The following is a 20510-nucleotide window of genomic DNA, read 5'->3' as shown; positions in this document are numbered from 1 at the left end:
ATATCATGGAACACAACTGACACTGACCTTAATGGCAAAGTTGGTCATCAAACTAGCTCCTCTTTGGTACCATAAATAAATTCAGACGTATTCCAAGGTTTTCTTACAAATAAATGACCTGCTTTGCAAGCTGTACCAATTTTAAGTATTAACCACGAAAGAAGATGATGATACTGGCTCTTGGATATATCAGAGCAATCGTGTGAACTGAATGAAAATGTATACCCACAACAGAAAGCAGAATTTTCTCTAAATTTATGCAAAATTATCTAATCTTAGTGATGTGCTAGGCATCCTTAAATAACTATTGATCAATCAAATAGAAACTCAATCAATAAATTCTGAGTGATCACCTACTGTTTTATTCATAAGAATCCTTCTTACTCTCTCTTAGTAGCTATTTCTTCCTTCCTTCTTCATTACCTTTTACATGTTTCATCATGTGCTATGTTATTTAGCTGCTTTGCCTGGTAACCAGCCCTTGTCTTTTCAAAATCTTTTCACGGGCAAGTTTTTCTCAAGTACAGAATCATTCTCATTTTCTTTCTCTGAGCTGCAATTCTGCAACAACCTTTCAGAAGTGCTGCACAACAGCATTCCACATGATAAGGAATCATTGATTTATAATGCCATTGTAACACTTTCCATATTCTTCTTCCCCCTATCCATTATGCACCATAGCATCCCATTTGCTTTGAGTGCATAGTTACACAGGTTAATGCTTCCCAAGAATCTTAAAACTACAGGCCTGCTCATCAACTTGATTAGAGTGGATATTCACTAGTAAATAAATGTATGCAGATAATATAAAATGTTGATGTCAATAGCTGGGATTCATCTTCCCTAATTTTAGCTGTCAAAAAGCTAGGAGTCTTCTCTAAGCTATACTTAAGTTCCTTCTAATATTAATGAGAAAGGCGTATTCAGAGAGAGACCTATCTCATCCTGCAATAGGTGCAAGAGGAGAAGATAAATTGCCCCTGAAGGTTTTGATTTCTCCACTCACTCTAGAGGAACACAGATACTGGTTTAGATCAAAATCTGTTGTTTTCAGGACAAAAGTTAAAAGAAACGAGTTCCTCTGTCTACTCCAAGACATGACTTCTGATTTGCTCCAGCAGAGACAGATCAGAACACATGCACACATCCTTTATGCAGCTACTAAACCTCAGCAGGTTCTTAACATTTAATTTGATATTTATTTATTCATCTCTGCCTAATATTTGAAATTCAAAAGAGCTGGCTCCCGTATTTCTGTCCAAGATTATCCAGACAGAATGATATGTGCATGAGACATTGCACACACCGTCAATCCGACACATCCCATAATAGGCAGCCACATCACATGGCTCGTGAAACTAATACATCCAGGAGGTACCAGCCCTCCTACGTATGTACTGAGCAAGCACTCTGCATAGCCCATCGGCCGTACGCTGGACACGGTGGATTTAACACACCTTCAGCTCGGGGAGGTGTGTGCTGTGAATCTGAAATCTCTGCCCGTTACTCCAGTATTACACGGGCTCAATCCGTGCCCAGTTTGTGCAGGACAGGCAGGAATCCTGCAAGTGTGATCCAAAAAAAAAGAGGGAGAGCAACAGGCAACCTGTGAAAGGGAGAATCTGCTGCCCAAAGCAGCAGAAACGTTCAGTGTGTTCATTTAACATTTTTTTAAAATGTTTTAAAAAAAACATTTTTAAAGGTTTTTTTTTAAAAAAACATTTTTTAATGGGTGCACTTCAAGCACCCATTAAGCGACAATAAAGCATTGCAAAGGACAGCCAAGGCACTTGAAGGATTAGGTATTATACATACATGCATGTGTTTGTATACACACAAACACACACACTTCTTTTTAATTTGAAGCAATTAACAGCTATTAGCTTGAGCCGCTTCCTGCTAATTTAAGGCAGAGGAATGTGCACACCAGGCTTCCTGAGGATTCCTGAGGATGTCCTCACTGCAAGCCCAAGTTTCTAAGCAGAGCAGCCTTGTTTTAACACCAGTGGGAGCTGTGGAATGACAAATGTCTTCAAGAATTAGATGTTCCACAATACCCTCAGCCACAGACATAAACCACCAGACTAAGAGAGCCTCTTACTCATGACTTGCTAAGTTGCAAAAGCTACATTCTCAGTGTTTCCTAGCAGCAGGTCTCCCCATGATGCCAAAGTGGGAGCAGGCTGATTTTCATGGGGGAATGAGGGGAGCTGTGGTCCCCAGTTGGTCATCTCCAGAGCAGCAGAGTGCCCTACTCCCAGGAGAAGAAGTCTGCCAACGTTACTCAAGTGCACACAGTTCCCGAATTGCAGTCCTCCCAGGTCATAGGGATCCAGTTCTCCACCAAATCCCAGCACAGAATTACCAGCCTTCCCACTTAAACTCCCATTTCAAAGAAAATTTCACAATAAACAGAGCAGAACTTTCTTCTAATTTGGATACATTCAAGAAAAAAGTTTCCCCAAGGAAGTAAAATAGGACTTTAACGTAACACAGTCTTGCTCAAAAAAGGAAGCATATGTCTTTTCTGTACCACCTGGATCTAAGCTCCATTTCATCTCATCTCCTTCTCCTTCTTCAGCATTGGTGACAAGCAGTTAATATCATCATGTCTGTTTCTCCTGAGCTTTCTATGACCTGGAATCACTGCAGCCTGGCTCCCAGCTCTCACCCAAATGGCACATCTTGAGGAACTGTTCTTCCACCGCGTACTATTCATTCTCACACTTCCACAGGTACAAAACGGGGAGAGATGGACTTGTTCCATCCAGCCCACGTATTTTCAGAAAATCTCAAAACCAAGTAGTTTCTCATTTGATTTCTGTCTCTTTTTTCCTCATCTCCAAAATCATCATCAACTAGCTGACAAATTTACTGCCATTTTCCACTTTGAAGTTGCCTTGTAACATCTTTTTCCAATCTTACTGCTATTTTACCTCCTACTGCAGATCTTTGTTCCCTCCATTAGTGTTACTTGACTGTCAAATCAGCATAAACCTTTCCATTTGTTAAAACGATCACTCACGCCTTTCCTTTGTTCTTCTCTCCAATTCATCACAAGCTTCTTTGTATTTTCCAAGTAGCCACAACAATAGCAAGTTAGAGCTTCTGTGAAACCCATGGACTGTTACGCTTATCAATGAATGAGCTTTCAAAATATATTAGATTTACCATCTGATGAACAGAGGTATCAACTGTTTTATCCCAGACTGCACCACCAATTTCTAGCAGGCAGATGTAGACTCCCAGCTCTCATGACTTGCAGCCCCACGTACCTGTCCTAAGAATTTGCCTCCTCTCTTGCACAGAACAAACACCTCACACAGGCAGAATTCATGTCACATTTGTATCAAGCCAACATACCTGGATGAAGATATATTCATCCTGAACAACCAGGGAGCTGATGTCAATGGAGCGCGAAAATGGCCCACTCCTTTTGGTCTCCAAGCACTCCTGGATCCGACAGGTCAAATAGTGGGTGTCTGTAATGGGAGAACATGTACACGTGAGAAATGCACAGAGAGGAGCCTGTTGTCTGAAAATGTCACCAGCAGCTCGAAAGAAGGTCTCTGAAGGGAAATCTTAACCTCATCTCCAACTAGCTAGATGTTATTGCATGATTTACCTCCGGCCTTTAAAACTGTAACTGCTCTCTGGAGTCAGGAATTCATCACACTTCTACACCCACCATGCCCCTCTCTGTTGTGCAGATATCCCTCAGGCGACTGGAGTTCAAGCCATAAATGGAGGGTAAAAATCATAAATGCATCAGAAAACTGATGATGAGACCATATGGAGCAGAAGAAGATTTCAAAAGCCCCCCAGGTAGAATTTATCAACTCCACTACCCTGCTAGGAATCATATCCCCATCTTCCCCCTGAAATATCCTAGCCTTGATGACTGGTTTTAATTGTGGCAGTTGCATGCAAGGAGAAAAAATGTCTAAACCAGCACTATTAAGTTTAACTTATTTTGCTGTAAAAATGACAAGCATCTCGCAAAACTAAGTTTTTATAGCCAACACAGGCTAGGTATGAAAACATCATGGACATGAAACAGCATAACTAGCTGAGCAGTCCCAACAGTAGATATATGCACTGCAAGAGGCATCAAATGCTTCTGTCCAGAGAAAAGAGGAAGACCATCACACTAATGAGATGTCTTGTCAGACCTCAACATTGCTTAAGAGAAGGAGCAGGACTGGGAGAAGAAGACATAAGGCAAAAGCAGACCTACAGAAAGTTGCTTGGAGTGGCAAGAAGAGATGTGCTCACCTCCAGCAAGTTGGCAGGGGTTAGAGGGGATTAAGTGTTATTTCAGTCAGGCTAAGAAAGGATCTCATGAAACACAGCAATCAAAGCACCGTGTCTCTGGATGTATGTAATCTAAATATGCCATCTCTGCCTTTCAACTGCTCTTCTGAAAACTGCAAATTAGGGAGAAAATGAAAATACAACTAAGACAATGACTGCAGTGATAAAAGGGTCGGATCTGTTACACTGCAGCACTTCTACAGGCTTCTTGGATTCACGCACTTGTTCGCTTTTCTACAAAGGGCGAGCACAGACCATCAAGGAAGAAAACAGTGAGTTTATAAGGGCTGGGGTGAGCCTGCTGCAGTGATTTTAGTTCATAGCCACACTTATTAACAAGGATCTTGTCAAACTGAGCCCAAAAAGATAAAAGGGAACTTTAGAAGGACAGTAATTAGCCTAGAAAAGCTGCTTATATGATTCTCTATCCCATAAAACCTGCTATTGTCCTTAGTCTGTGTCTTTCCAACGATAGCAAAATGTGGTTCAGTGGAAAGCACTGGGGGGCATGACTGAAATCCTCTGACACTCAGCTATCTGCCTTCCCAGATTCAAAGACAAGATGCACAAACAGGCAGTTTCCCCTTCCATAGCTTTGTCCCACGAACAGATTTTTAAGAATGCCAACAGAACGTGAGTCAGAGGCATTGACAACAAGAATAATACTTTTTTAAAAGATATTGTCTTTAAAAAGGCACAAACTACAATTAAGCTTTAATCTAATAAGGGTTCCTGCCCAGCTGCATGACTGAAGCTCTGTGTTTAAAGGCTGCAGACCTGGTTCTGCACTGAGGCATTGGAACCACCAGGACTATATGGCTGATTCAGAGCAGCTCAACAGGTCTGGCACAGCAATGAAAATGTAGTCCCCAGCGATGATGCTAAACCAGCAGAAAGCATTGCTGTTGCCAGCTCAGAGTATCTGGAGGTAATTAAAGTCTACGGTAAAAAATATCTGACCTAGCATCAGTGTCAAATAACTGGAGTATCGGAGTTGTGCTTTCTCCCAGCATAAAATACCAGCAGCAGTAAAGAGGTCATAGTCTCAGCTGGGATCAATTAAGGTTCTTCATCAACTGACACGGACACACTTGTTCCAGACCTCCTATTTATCTCCTCAACACGGAATCCAAGACATCTTTGTGGTGGATAAACGCAAATTCTCAGAAAACAAGATGGTCTTATATACTACCATGCTATCCAAATTGCTCAGCAGCCCTGATTTGTTCTTTGAGGTAGCATTAAAATTACACAGAACAAGGAGGAGAGGGCAGGAGCCATATTTTTAGAAGCTCATTCCCTCCGGTATGTTCTCCCACACAGTTGCCTGGATATTCTTATCCCTCCAAAAAGGGGATAATTTGCTGCTGCTGAGTGACAGAATGGGAAGAGGAATAAAAACCTGTCACAAATAAATGCAAATAAATCACAAGTGTTGACATGACAACTAGCTTCCTGCCTATTGGGAAATGTGTCATTTTGAGTGTGTTACACCAGCAATCATATATACTCAAAGAATGGCACCTGATTAATATTCACAGGAAGCTGGTGGTGGAGAAGGGGCGTAGCTGACTACCCATTTTCTATTTAGTGCTTGTTTATTTATATTCATATATCTTACAACACGGGGCCTATGAAATTAAACACAGACAGAAAAAAAATTATCTTCACACCTGTCTGTCTTTGGACACAAAAATAAGTTTCACTCCTGCCTTGCTTCTTGCTGTCCCATAAAAAATAAGAAATAATTCCCTTTAAAATATATTTAAAAATCAGGTGAAAATATGACAGCACACAGTTCACATCTGTGTGTGACTGGAAGCAAGAAACAAGCCTAAGTCCATTTTTAAGCATCTTGAAGGGTATGACCTCTTTATGAGCTATGGTCCCATTTGCAGAACACATCTTCCACTGTATAGAAAATACAGGGCTCCTCAACAAAAATGTCAATCAAGAGAAAAGAGGGCATCCTAACTTCCAATCTCCCTTTTCTCTGAAAGAAGTTAATTTTTCAGCCCTATTTTGCACAGCCACAAAGAAAAATGACAACCACCCAGAGGGGCAGGTGGCATGTGCCCAAGCTATGCCTTTAAAGCCTTGCCTACCTTTCACTGGGAGATGCATGCCTTAAGGAAGGTTGGCCTCTATATCCAGGGATTAGTTCCAATTCATGTATCATCCCATACAAGACCAGAATTAAGGGGTTTGGGTTCTTTTTATTAAGTTCAACTGCAAAAGGAGTTGAGAAGAGCTCTGTATTTCCTAGACTTCCTCAAAAACTTCTTCTGCTTATAACCCAACATCCCTGCTTTCTCAGCCCATCTGTGAATGAGGCAATATGGACATCCAACAGCCTGGAAAGTTTTCTGCAGCTTAAATCCCAGCATCCATACCTCCACACAAACCCTTCCCACCAACTTATCTCACTTAGGATTAGGGAATGGCTTTCTCAGACGCGCAGCCATTTTCCAGTGGAGAAGCTCAAAACGCCTCCCCATTGCTAATTAACATAGTCTCCCATCTTGAGAATTTGGGATGCATTTTTACCCTTTTCAGAAGTGATAAAACTTCATGAAGTTTTATCTTGAAGCAGTTTCTTGAAATTTACAGTGATAAACTGGTGAAATAAGCCAAACTACTAACTACTTCTTTGCCTGCCAGTCATGACAGCTTCAGTGGGAATCAGGAACACAAGAGGTCCTCTCTGCCCCAAAGATGCGTGTCCCTGAAGGGAGACACTGAAACAGTCCAATTTGTCACTGGCCTGAAGGCTGCAAATGGCAGACCTACCTGCAGGTTGCTGTGACTCACAGAAACACAGGACAGCAGGGGCTGCTCCTCCTTGGCAGGGTTAAGCAGCCAGCTAAAAGCAGGCATGGGTGGCCACCAGGGCTAACGGGGAGAAGGGCAGCTGATGGAAACAAGTGGCATTGGCAGATTGGCTTGGTTTAAGTCAGGTCCTGGTGCCAGGCAAGACTTAAAGTCATAAACTGCCAGTGAAGGTTACCATTGGAGGGAAAAAAAAAACTAGCCGTCCTTGATAATTGTTCCCCCAAAGGAAGAGAGGACCTAGAAATGTTGACAGAACTGAAAATTATTCCCCATCAATTAGTTACCCTGTTTTATCTTTCTGGTTAGTTTTTGTCCCTTTTTTCCGTTTAATTAAAATACTGTTTATTGCATTGTATCTTGAGTGGGGAGAAGATTATCTCACTGAGCATCAGAAAGTTTAATATATCTTTCCCAGGACTGCTGGTGGGTGCTTGTATCAGTGTATTTGTAATAGTTCCCTTGCATCCAACCCTGTCCTTGCTGCTGCCTATTACACCCAGGCAGAAGGTACAGTGCCCAAGGCTGCTACATCTTTTTATAATTTAAAAATGCAAGCCTAGATTATTATTCTGCTACAATAGCTCTGCCAAGATGTAGAAAAAACGTGGAAAACTTCATCTACTACAGAAGACAGGAACAGATTTATCAACTAGGCACTGGAATTAGCAGCATCCTCCAAATATTTAAGGAGACTAGACGTCGGGGCAGACATTTTTTCAGAGATCCTACCACTTCTAGTGACCAGACAGACAAAACCATGAGGCAAGATGTCCTGGAGGACAGACACCAGAGCAGTGAACAGGACTTCCACTTCCCAGCATCATGAGCTTACTCATAGCCTTGACTCACTTAAGGATGAGTGAGACTCTTAGCACATCCCCACCACCTGTTCCCAGCCACAGGGCTTGTTTTGTGCACCAGTGTCTGAATTGGTATTAGACAGGTTCTTGAGTCACAGAATCACAGATTGATATGGGGTCGGAAGGGACCTCTGGAGATCATCCAGTCCAACCCCCTGCCAAAGCAGGGCCACCCAGAGCAGGTTGCACAGGAACGTGTCCAGGTGGGCTTTGAATGTCTCCAGAGAAGGAGACTCCACCACCTCCCTGGGCAGCCTCTTCCAGGGCTCTGCCACCCTCAAAGGAAAGAAGTTCCTCCTCATGTTTAGATGGAACTTCTTATGTTCAAGTTTGTGCTCGTTATCTCTTGTCCTGTCCCTAAGCACCACTGAAAAAAGACTGGCCCCATCCTCCTGACACCCACCCTTGAAGTATTTATAGGTGTTGATCAGATCCCCCCTCAGTTTTCTCTTCTCCAGACTAAAAAGACTGAATTCCTTCAGCCTTTCCTCATCAGAGAGATGCTCCATGCCCCTCATCATCTTTGTAGCCCTACAAAGTCCCATTACTGCTAGAATAAAAAAAAAGGCAAAAAGAATCGCCAAGTTCAGGAGTCTAGTCCTAAATACTACTTCTTTCCCTGCCTCCCTTATTTTATTTCTGGGTGGTTTGTTGTTTTTTTTTTTTTAAATAAAAAGCATGGAGGAAAACAGAAGGGAAAAGACAGATGCCCCCTCTAGAAGAATCATGTACTTTTCAAGGAGTGAGGGACACTGAAGGCATGGATTCTCGTCTCTGAATTTAACTGAGCAATGGGAATACTCAAATGTGTGTCTGTTAATGCATCAAATAAGTGACTGAGCCACCAGACTGACCTAGGAGGCATCAAAAAGCCTCCCTTTCCTTCTCCCCACTACTGAGATAAACTTTCACCAGAAACTTTCTGATCAAGAGGAGATAACTGCAGGGACCCATTTTCCAGCAGGTGTAAGTGCCTCAGCCATTTCTCTGAGAGCACGAAGGCCCATTTTGGCTCCAGAGCCAGCCAGGAGAAAAGTTCAGCCTCCTGTTCCTAACTCCGCAGAGCTGTACCATTTCACACCAGGTGAGGCTATAGCTTTGAGGCAGCCAATGGTTTGTAACACAAACTAATATGGTTTAACGCCTTAAAAACTCTAATTGGAGCAACACGGCTCTTCCGTGCTGTGCTTGGCTGGGAGAGGAGTGACTTTGGTGCTGTCCCCCAGCGGGACATGCCAGCAGGGCCAGGTCTTGCCTGTGCCCCCCACCTCTGCTGGGACAAGGGCTTGCAATAGGGCTGTTTGGCTGGCACCACTGCTCTGACCCACAGTATAACCTCAAAACCACCAACTGCCTATTTCAAAATGCTGAATTTATACATTAAAACAAGAACAAAGAGCAACCCCTTCAGGTCTTGGTTGCTTTGGGGGAAGAGAGCTGTCTGCGAACCGGGGAGGCATCTTTCAAACGAAGCATCTGCATCCTTAACGCATCCAATATTCAAATAGCTGGGTGAGCAAGTTTAAACTGAGTTTGCAAACAAACTCTAGGAGCAGCGTGTTTGCCTGCTTGCTTGCTTTTTTCACTTGCTTTTGGCCACTTCTCCCAGCATCCCTGCCACAGCACACACAGCAGCAAAGGCACTGGAGGAGCCTCCCTACCTTGCCCACCCACCTGCCAGCCTGCTTTGCTTTTTCCACATATTCAACAAACAGCTGTCACCCTTGAGCTTTTATTGCCTGGTTATTTATTCAGCTGCCATTGCCAAATAGCAGTGGGAGGCCAATGAGTGATTTTTAGAAGATCCACAGCCTCAGAGAAGCCACCCTGATAGACAGGAGCTTGTTCACACAGCATCAGGCCTACGCAGCACTTGACTAAAACAGAGAAAAGTTTGCAACCAACAAAAATGAGGCCTTTTCCTCCCAGAAATCTTCCACAACCTCAGTTCTATGCTGCTTTCTACACTGTCCCTGCAGTGTAAAAGGGACATATGTCCCATTGCTGTGTAGCATTGGGCTGGAGTAAAGCTGGATGCACCACCACGCTGTAGTTCCTGTGAGAAATAGCTAAAACACTTTAAAGAGAGCGGTGGAAAAAGTCAACTTACTTCTAATACTTACTGTCATCTTAGCTGGAGGTTCATTACACAGGAATTCATTCTACTGCAAATGTGGCTAGACCCATTTCAATGAGGGTTTTGTTTTTTGTTTTTGTTTTTTTTTCTTCTATTTCTTACATGAGATCCAGGCACCTTTTCAAGACCTGCAGTGTTTTGGTATGGGGCACCTATTCACCTATCATAAGCAAAACTGAAAATTCAATATGAGACAAAGGGGCGTAGGGACATTCTGGGCAGAGAAGAAGTCGGACTGTAGGTGATTTTTCAAATTTCCAGGTATAAACCCAGCTGTTCTGAACACCTCTGGAAATGCACAGAGGCTGCACCGCACAGCGCTGCTAGCCCTGCTCTTTATGATTCATGTAAAATACATGATACTGAAACAGCTAAACAGGGAACAAAAAAGATGGCTTTTTAGCCCAACAGATTGTGCTTCCCCACGGTCTCTCCACAAACACAAGCCCTGCAGCCTCTGAATTTCCCCCCAGGGGCTAAGTATATGCCTCACATCAAAACCCATGACCCACATCTTTCCTATCAATTAAAATTTAAATGGGGAGAGAAAATGAGTAAAGTTAAATTCCATTTATATTGCATTCTTGACTCAAAACCACATTCTCAGCATGGGCTGCAGGCACTCACGTCCATCAGCTGTTCGGGCTTCCATGTGCACAAGGTCAGGTTCTTTATCCAAACCAGTCACCGACCTGGTGGGGGAGAAAGAGAGAGAGAGAGAGAAGGCAACTGGTTAGATAAAAGGCTGCAATCAGAGAGAGAGAGAGGGTGAGGGATAATAAAATCAAATCAAGTTACCATGTAGGGCCCTACCTCCTACCAACTTGTCTCTTGTTCCTACACAGCCCACTCCCAGGGGCCATAAACCAACACTTTAAGGAGGACACCTTCCCAGGCACTGGTGAGTGAACTTGCCTGTCCCTTGTCTACAAGACCACAGCTACAATGATCATTCTTGAGCGGGCAAAGCAAGCTGGCTCCAAAATCCACTAAAGCCAGAGCTCTGTTTTAATGCTGAAGGAAAGACAAGGGCACGGCAGCCTCATGCTTACAGGCAGCAAATTTAAAAGGGGTTTTACTCAGTCGAACAGTGACATGAGAGACTGAGTTTCCTGATCTGCTCCTGGTTTGCTGGGCAATCTGGCTATTATTTACCTCAGTTTCCCCATCTTCAAAAGAAAAACAATGATGCACATATGCATGGTGAAGTTCTGATAATAAAAAAAAAAAACCCCACATTTGAAAAAGTATTTGTGATTCATCCCAGGATCCCATGCCATGGTCCTTCTCACGAAACAAGGTGTGACGAGTTTCTTTAACCTCAATGGTTAAAACCCAAGAACCTCAAGTCAAATCTTCCTGTGGGTTGTTCTTTTACTCCCTAAAAATGTTTTGCAAAGCACATTACAAAGATAGTTTTCCTCCTGGCAGAGGCAAAGTCAAGCCTAGAACAGAAATGTTATTATTAGTGTCCTGGCTGATAAGAATCACTTGGAGATGAACATTTAGTCCTAGCAATGGCTGGCAGGGGAAAAAAAAAATCCATAGATGTCCACGTGATTTATGGAGCTGCTTCTCCTGAGTTAACCAAGGGGTTAGATTAAAAAGGGACAACGACAAAAATCAGTTTCTAATTTGGTGGAAGCTGAATTTGATACAGTAGATTGTAAATAATAGATTCCCTCTGAGCCAGCCAACATTCACAATTCCCTAATGTTCTGAAACACTTTTATCACAATCTTTTGCTGCTTTCATCCTTGGGGCATCAACAGCTAAAACATTTTAAAAAAAAAAAAAAAAAGAGAGAGAAAAAAAAAAAAAAAAGAACAAACAAAATACAGATGCTGTGGTTCATTTTTTTGTGGATCTCACAGAAAACATAGCAATTGAAGCCATGACAAAGATATGAATGTGCCGGAGTACAGCTAAGATGAGCCAGTGCTGCAAATGCCAAAACAACTACATTATGACCCACCGTGCAGGTAACTGGAACTGGCACTGCTTGTTAACTAGAGCACGGCATCAATAGCGAGTCCATCCCCAGCACACTGTGAGTTGTGGCCAAAAAAACCCAACACAACAAAACAAAGCCGCGCAGGAAGAGCTTTCATCATCCTACCCCCAGTGAGAAATAGCCTGCTCCTTAATCGCCACCATCAGTTTTCGGGTGATCCCACAAGGAAGAAAGCACTGTTTGTTACTGGTAAGGATGCCAGAACGGGCCTGAGTCCCTGTGACTGTGTAATTATTGGGGTCAAATCTCCCGAAATCTGGACACGGTTAAAAGTGACAGTAGGACAAATAGAAATTCTTTAAAATGTCAGTGAAAAACATTATGGTGTGCAGCAACATCATTTCCCGATATCTATCGAAAGGGCACACATCTTTCTAGTCCATAGCAGAAGTTTTCTGCCTTTTCCCCATAAGTAGCTGTAATTGCTTTAATTTCAACTGTTCAGCAATCGTGACCCTTGCCCATAAAATGCCAACCAGGACAGAAGTACCTGCTTACCAACATATCTATCCACCACAAATTTATCAAATGGAGGGCAATTTCAGCACTTTTAGGGAACACATTAGGGACCTGTCCCGCAGCACTTCCCAACAGGCTTCTTACTTAAATCCAGCCTTCACCCTGGAGGCAGCACTCTCCAGGCTTCCTTCTGGAAGTGAGACACCAGCCTTCTACCCAGAGACATGTGTGTGTCCGGACACCACAATGCCAGGCTGCCCCATCTGCTCCCCACACCACCTCCTGGGTCCCTGTCCTCCAGGTGGAAGGGGCACTGTGCCTCCCCCCACACCAATGGGGAAAACCTACTCCCAGCTCTGGTAATAAGAAACGTCACTAGAAGGCCTGCCACAACAATATCCATTTCAAAAGGGACTGTAATTCAAAGAAAATAAGCATTTCCAAACGAAATCCAAAATACTCATTATCATCGTGTGTTTGCGTACACAAGCTCTCTGGATCATGTCTATTACGTGAGCACCAGGGGATGACAGGAGCCTCCTGAAACATGTCATTCTAGTTTGAATTTCCTTCCCAGTGCCATCTACTTGTTTCCTTAATTAGTTCTGACAAGCCTGATGGTTCTTTTCATAACGATGACGCTGAAAAAAGGACCAGCACACAGCTCTCCTCAAGTACTCCTCTGCTCGCTGAATACCACACTTCAAATGGAAGAGCTCACAAAGCAATCTCCTGCAACCCAAAAGCAAGACAAGCTCCCTTTATCTGCAGGCAGATAACAAGCCTGTGAAGTAATGCATCGGTCATCCTTCCTTCTCCCAAACCAAGTCTCTCTCTTGTATCAAAGACTCTGATTGCAAAACAAATCCCCAATCAATGCTGCTTCTTCATGCCTTGCCTCACGTCTGTTCCCACTGGCAAAGAATACAGCTTTGCTTTGCAGTGTTCTGACTCCTCAATAGGAGTATTTTCAGTAAATGGTCGCTCATCATCTGTCTGGAGAAGCTTTACACGAAGAATGCAAAAAAGTCAGGCAGTGGAAAGAGCAAGACGTGAATGCAGGTCGTGGAGCACGGCTGCAAAAATGCACACACAGGTAGTAAAGCAGATCCTTTATCCCGTGTTGTAATTTCACTGGTCTGGAGAACTCATTACCACAACCTCTCAGGTCTGGCAATACAGGAGCAAACATACATACAAAACAAGAGGAGATGCCTTCAGAGCCTTATGTTTTCTCAGACGTTATCTCTCTGAAGAACATTTGGAGGATGCACTGCTCAAAACTATGATGATGCAGACAGATGTCAGCATCCTCTGACTTACCTCTATTTCAGAGTAAGTCTTACCTCCATTACTACCTCTATTACCGTGACTTACCTCTATTTCAGAGGCTTACAAAGACAAGAGTATTTAATAACACTCAAAAGCTTAACCTCAGTGGTTTTCCTGCCACGTGGGCACATGCACAGCCCCTCTCTGTGTTCTGTAGGTGCACAATCTCCAGACAGCAAAAACTAAACCAAGGTCCACAAAATGCACCCTTGTGTGCTGCTGCCTTGGATGGCTGTAGGGAGGCAAAAAGTTATCACTCTCACATGCTAACTCAACACTCTCCACCATCCCATTTCATTTATCACCATTCAGATGAGAAAATGCTGAGAGGGTGCAAGCAGAAGTGACAGGAAAGGTCATTTTTTTCCTGCTGACACATTCCCTGACTGCTGCAAAGGCAGTTTTTGAAACGTGGAGCCTGCAGCCAGTATTGCAGCTGGCACAGAATCGTTGGCCAATTAAGAATTCAAACTCTCTCTGAATCCCATTAGGAAGGAGGCAATGGTTACTTTTTCTCTATCTTCTGCTGCTTTTCTCTTTTGTTCTCTTGGTAGTTTGCACAAGATCTTTCCTCCCTTCATTTCAGAAGAGGATTGTGTGTTCTTGAAAGCTGAAGGATGGATAAGATCCTGGCAAGATCCTTACATCTATCTTGCAGGAAGAGCGTTATGCATGGATGCACATTTACTAGGCCACTGATAATATTTCCTCTCTGACTGAGAGGGAGAGCAAGCAAGAAGGGCAAGGAGAACACAGTATTCTGCATTGTAAGTAGTTATTCCTGAAATATCTCCATATTAGACTCTGCATAGTTCAAAATGAAAAATGCTAGCATGTGCAAAGGAAGGAAAAAAATACACAGACTCTCTGGCTTACCTTCCTACTGCACATCTGGCTTCATTGTTTCTAGCAACTCTATTGCCTTTCCATTGAATAAACCTTTTTTGCATTTTTCTTCCTACCATTTTCCAGACATCAGGCATTTAATGACAAAAGGCTTTTTAGCTACTCTAGCATCTTAGATAAGAAATGCTGAGCAATTCAGACTGCCTGCTATTGATCCTTGCTCCCTAAACCATCAATAGAGAATAAGAGATGCTCTGTTCCTCCATCTCCTGAACCCATTAGCTTGGGAAGTGGGAATGGGTATCACTGGTCATGAGCAACATCTGTGTTAAGGATTTACAAGAAGCTAAAAAATCAGGTCGCAGGGATCAGCCTTTCAAACTTGGTCTGAAATCTGCTGGATTGAGCTTTTTGCCAGGGGCGTGCCTGCTTTCTGACCAGTGAAGATGGCATTCACCAGCTCTGGCTTTGAAAACAAAATCAAAACTTTTACAACAGACTGAGACTTTCCCAAGATGCCGACTTGGAAACTCATTTTTGCAGGTTGGGATGTCAGACTGAAGGCAATTGTCACTGCTCATGTAAAGAGACAGAATAAACAGATGGAGACTACTTAGCAGGATGTTGTGCAGTAGATAAGGGCTGGAAATGGGAAGGAACAAGGCACATTTATTGTGCAATAATATGTAAAGGGGGAAAAAAACACATCCTCTTGCTGCAGGCAACTGCAGTTCAAATTAGTGGATGTTGCCAATTAGTCTACTGCAATTTTAATTGTATCCTGCCCCAGCAGTGAATAAACACTTCTGCGTGATACGAGGCAGGCAGAGCATGGGACTAACTCATCCAAGCAACAAAAGGGCCTCATCTATAGGGGCAGAGAGGAGCAGAAACTGCTCCGTACAATTCTTGGGCAACTGATGTGGGTGTTTTCGTATAGCACCATTGTTAAATTACACATACCTTTCCACCATGGGCCAACAGGCTACCTCCTCCATCTGATACAGCATCACGTTTGTCTATGTATCAATAACTGCAGTTACCTTCACACGGTCAAGGGGATTCTGTGTATTCATCTGTTATTTACTGCAGTCAAGTCTAAAACTAGCTCCATCAGGCATTAACTCAGCGCACGTAACAGCAAATGGGCACACAATCTGCAGACACCCCATGCCAACCACATGCCATAAACTGCCCTAGTTAAGAACAGGTACAAATGTTGGACTGTTGGGGGAAAGAACGTATTTATTAAACACATAAATACAGCATCATTCTCTGTGGCTGAACAGAGGGAGACGCTGCTGGATGGGGTTGGATGTGATGAGGTCTCTGAAGAGTTATGGACAAAACCTCTTTGCATAGCATATTTCAAATGAAGCTGGGAAAAAAGGCTGGGCAGGAAGATACTGTAAGAAAGTGTCTTAGTTAGGTCCTTGGAGCTTTCTACGTCTTTTCCAGTCCTAATTTCCGTGATGCTACAATTCTGGACATCGGCAGAAGTAATTGTTGTGGGACTTAGCTTGCAAGATAAGGCAAAAAAATTGCCAAGTGTTTATTCTCAGCTAATTTCTTTTCAGCAAAGCCAATCCTTTTTAAAAAGGTCCCAATGAATTTTAAGGAGGTGTTCTGCCTAGTATCTCAAAGGAAACAAAACTTAAAGTCTCACAGCATCTGCATGTGTTTCCGTATGCGCATACATGTGTCTGCCCACCTGCCTCCCATCCCCACAACCTGCTGAGTGTCTAAACCTCTAAATTACCTGTAAACTCCGTGGATTACAGGTCCCAGAACTACAAAATTGCTACACGCAGTTGTTTCATGGGTATAGCAGGCCAGGAAGAGGAAAGAGATCCAAATCAATCCTCTCCTCGAGGGAAAAGCTGACATTTAGGCTCAACCGTGTCACCAATCACTAGAGAATCCACACAAGACAGCGGGCTCTGCTGCACGCACAAACATATTTTTTCCTCCTCACAGTACATAAAAGAATGGACTCTTTATATCACAGAAATTAACAGCAATGGGAAAGAAATGCCACTGAACCTGACAATACCTTTCAAGTATATTTATCAACAGAACAAACCTGCTGTTGATGCATGTTTTCCCTTTTCCCTGTATGCTAATACCAAAAACTAAGAAAGTACAAATAATTCTGTGTCCAGGTCTCATCCAGTTAATAGGTCTTAGTCCTTTAAAGTCCTCTGGCATTTCTTCCCCAATCTACACTACGTACCCCAATGTACACAACCAAATTTTTGTGAAATAAACTCAAAAAAAGCGTGTGGGTAGAAGGGGGAAGATCCTTACTCACAGCCCTGTCAAGGTTTGAAAGGGCCAGCAGCGCAGGCAGGGAAATGTGCTGGAGGTGGCATCTTAATTTCCCAGCGCTGCCCAAAATAACTTCCCCTGGGGACTGAGATTCAGACGGGGAGAAGATCTGTCACCTCTGACAATCAGGGTGTGCTCCCAGGTGAGGTCCTGGTCCTGCTGCTCAATCACAGACTCAGCAGCCGCTTCTCCTGATCGGGGGGTACAACAGCAGCCCTGGGGGCTTATCCTAATTGAGTAAAAAGCCTTTTTTTTTTTTTTTTTTTTTTTGTCTTTTACTATTTTTTATAAAAAGATGTTCAGGAAGCAAAAGGTGTTACATTCATTCACTTCAACTATGACAATTTCAAGGGAGGTAGACATTAATGTAAAAAGCCTTTTTTTTTTTTTTTTTTTGGCAAGCCCTAGCAGCACCAGCATCGGGATACGGTGGAAGTAATGAAGCATCAGCTCATCAAGTTAAGATGCTATTATCTTGGAGACGTCTCAAAGCTCCGGTGCGTGCTACACCATCCGCTCCCTCTCCCACGCGCATCCCACGCAGACGGTGATGCTCTGAGGAAGGTGTATCTAGAGAGGGGATTTACCCCAGGATTAGAGGTCTGCAAACTTCACGGTGGACAAGTTTGAAACCTTTTCCAACAGAAGGGTTTGATTCTAGTTTGCCTTCTGAAGGAAGGGACGCTTAATGGTCTGAAGTTGCAGCAAGGGAGATTTAGATTAGATATTAGAAAGAACTACTTTACTGAGAGAGTGGTCAGGCACTGGAACAGCCTGCCCAGGGAGGTGGTGGAGTCACCATCCCTGGAGGTATTTAAGAAACGTATAGACATGGCTCTTCAGGGCATGCTCTAGTGCCCAAGGTTATTGGTTTATGGTGAGGTGTTGAGTGTGGGGTTTAGTTGGTGGGTGCGGTGTTTTTGGTGGGCGTTTGGTGTGGTGTGTTTTGTATTTGTTTGGTTGTTTTGTTGTTTGTTTTTTTTTTTTTGTGGTTGGACTCGATGATCTCAGAGGTCCCTTCCAACCACTAAGATTCTGTGATTCTGTGTGATTCTGTGATTCTGCTTTATGCAGGATACTTTAATTTTTATTATTAATATTCTAAATTTCAAGTCATTTGAGGAAACAAGAATAAAAACATATTTTTGGAAACACTAAAACAATGACACATTTTTAGCTTTGTCTCCTTTCTCACCCATCCCTCACCATCTCTCTTTTTTTGGAATAAGAGAGGAAAAGACAGCGAAGTAGGAGAAGTGGAAAACCAAAATGCAGAAATTATTGTGTAGATATCACTTGGTGACCAAATCATTTTGCTGATCGAAATCTAAGCTAAATTATTGGCTGGGGGTGGTGGGTGGTGGTGGAAATCCACTCCAGAGGAATAGTTCATTCTATTTAACCAAAAATTTTTGTTTCCCAATGAAAAATTTGGATGTAGAACACTTTGCGGGGGGTGGTGTGGTGTGTTGTTTTTTTCAGCCTTTTGGAAAAAATAAATAAATCAGGGGAATGACATTTTCTAGCCAGCTATGCTTTGCACAGATTTGTGAAACTCAAGCACAGAGTTTTTGTATCTCTCCCAAACTGATCACTGACATATTGAGTGACTTTCCCTGCATTTAAAACTAGTTTAGTGCCTACTATATTATGAAGCTCAGTTAATTAATGTTTGCCCAGTGCCTGGCTATCCTCCTTTGAAAGTCCTGTAGATGGGGAACAGTTATAGACTATTGACTTTGGTGGAGTTACTGTTTCCCTCCCTGGAAGGGATTGTTTTGAAGACTCACAATATTCCCGTGTTGTCTCCTAGCAAAAGTATCTTAAACATGACCCGTTTAAGCAATGTTTTACACCAAAATAAGGATTCTCAATTCACTGTGTGTTTAATTGCCCTGATTTGTATTAGCATTTGAAACACTAAAGCTCAGTGATTCAGGTATTAACAGAGTCCTAGGCAGAATACAGCACCTCTGAAAAGGTTCAGAGTGAAAGCATCATTTAATAAATGAATACAGAAGTAGATGAATAAAAATAAAACTTAAATTGTCCAAAGAGAGGATGCCGGTATGAAACTTGGCACAGGCAAAATGTATACGATATGTTGATGAGCCCTATATGCCAATGGGCATTGTATGTTGTATTAATTAAGAAAGGATGAGTCTCCACATTCCCCGTTGCAGGATATTGTGAAGAATCAGCCTGGGATAACATTTAATATTCCAGAAATAAATTTGTGGTTCAGTTCATGCATTTTGGAGAAAGGCAATATGAAAAACTAGATTTCTGTCACAAACCTCTTGTGACAGTTGTTTCTTTGCATTTCAGATGTTAACCTGAAGAGAACAAACAGCTTATTTCATTCTTCGACTTTTAACCATCAGCCAGGAACGGAAGAGAGAGAAAGGAAAGAAGAAGGGGAAGGAGGAGAAAGACAGAGAATAAACTACTATTTTCTGGACCAGCAAGCATAAATGCATCAACATGTCTCCTCACCCCCAAAAAAACCACACTCAATTAGCTGCTGAGAGCGAGATGCTCATTTGTCCCAACACCCACAAGAGAAGAAGACAAAGAAGCAGGAACCAAGAAGGATTCTGGCAGCAGACAGATATGCAAAGACAGGCTCTGTCTGTAGAAACAGCAAGTCTGCGTGGCTATGATGGGTAAAAGCAATGGTGAGAGGAGGTCTGCAGATCACCATGTGTCTCATGACAAGACAGGTCTGCGTTCAAAACAGAAGCATCCTCACAGAGAGAATGGAAAGGAGATGAATAAAATGGCCACCACCACCTGCAGGTCTCTCCATCAGTGGAAGAGTGACACTGTAACAGGAAAGACCAGAGAAGCCACAGAGCTTTTGTGGGTTCCTTTGCTTCGAGTTAGATGGATGCACCATCAATAAGGAGACAAGGCTGCCCAGGGAGCTGAGCACCAGACACACTCTCAGCTCTTCACAATGACAGAGTCCCACAGTGTCCACATCCCCAAAACATTACCCTTTTTAAGTAAGAATGCTCAGGTTCTGCAAGGGGGGGTTGTGCTACTCGCACGTCAAGAAGTAAAGATGTAGGGTCAAGCTGCAGGTAAATCAAGAGCTTCTCTTAGCTGGGCTCCTAATCTGTTGTTATGGATGAGCAATAAAAGGAAAGAAAAGTACAAGGCCAAATGAAAAGTAATACTCTGCTGTTTTCTAGCCTCAAGGCAAACTCCAAAGTGTCAACGCACTGTTCAAATGTAATGATTTGTAGAAAATAAAAAAAAAGAATTCTGGAGAAACTACAGCAGATCCAGAAATGGCTTTAGGGAGTCACTATTACAGATTGCCTCTAAAATCAATATTATAACAGAACATGTCTCCTTCCCTCAAAGATTTTCAATCAAAACC

At 42.9% G+C, this 20510-nt stretch overlaps 1 protein-coding gene across 1 annotated transcript in view; it reads right to left on the bottom strand.

The window, feature by feature from the left end:
* Nucleotides 1-20510, bottom strand: part of SORCS3 (sortilin-related VPS10 domain containing receptor 3) — a 297321-nt gene that overhangs the window by 77382 nt on the left and 199429 nt on the right. Inside the window, exons 7-8 of the mRNA XM_014957626.1 lie at nucleotides 10771-10835; nucleotides 3364-3482 (exon numbers count right to left, since the gene is read on the bottom strand). Coding sequence (XP_014813112.1) covers nucleotides 3364-3482; nucleotides 10771-10835 — 184 coding nt within the window. The remainder of the gene's footprint in view (nucleotides 1-3363; nucleotides 3483-10770; nucleotides 10836-20510) is intronic.

Source organism: Calidris pugnax, unplaced genomic scaffold, assembly GCF_001431845.1.
Source record: "Calidris pugnax isolate Ruff unplaced genomic scaffold, ASM143184v1 scaffold4, whole genome shotgun sequence".
NCBI classification, from domain to species: domain Eukaryota; kingdom Metazoa; phylum Chordata; class Aves; order Charadriiformes; family Scolopacidae; genus Calidris; species Calidris pugnax.
The sequence above is the reverse complement of the archived record's forward strand: the minus strand, read 5'-3'. Positions and strand labels throughout refer to the sequence as shown.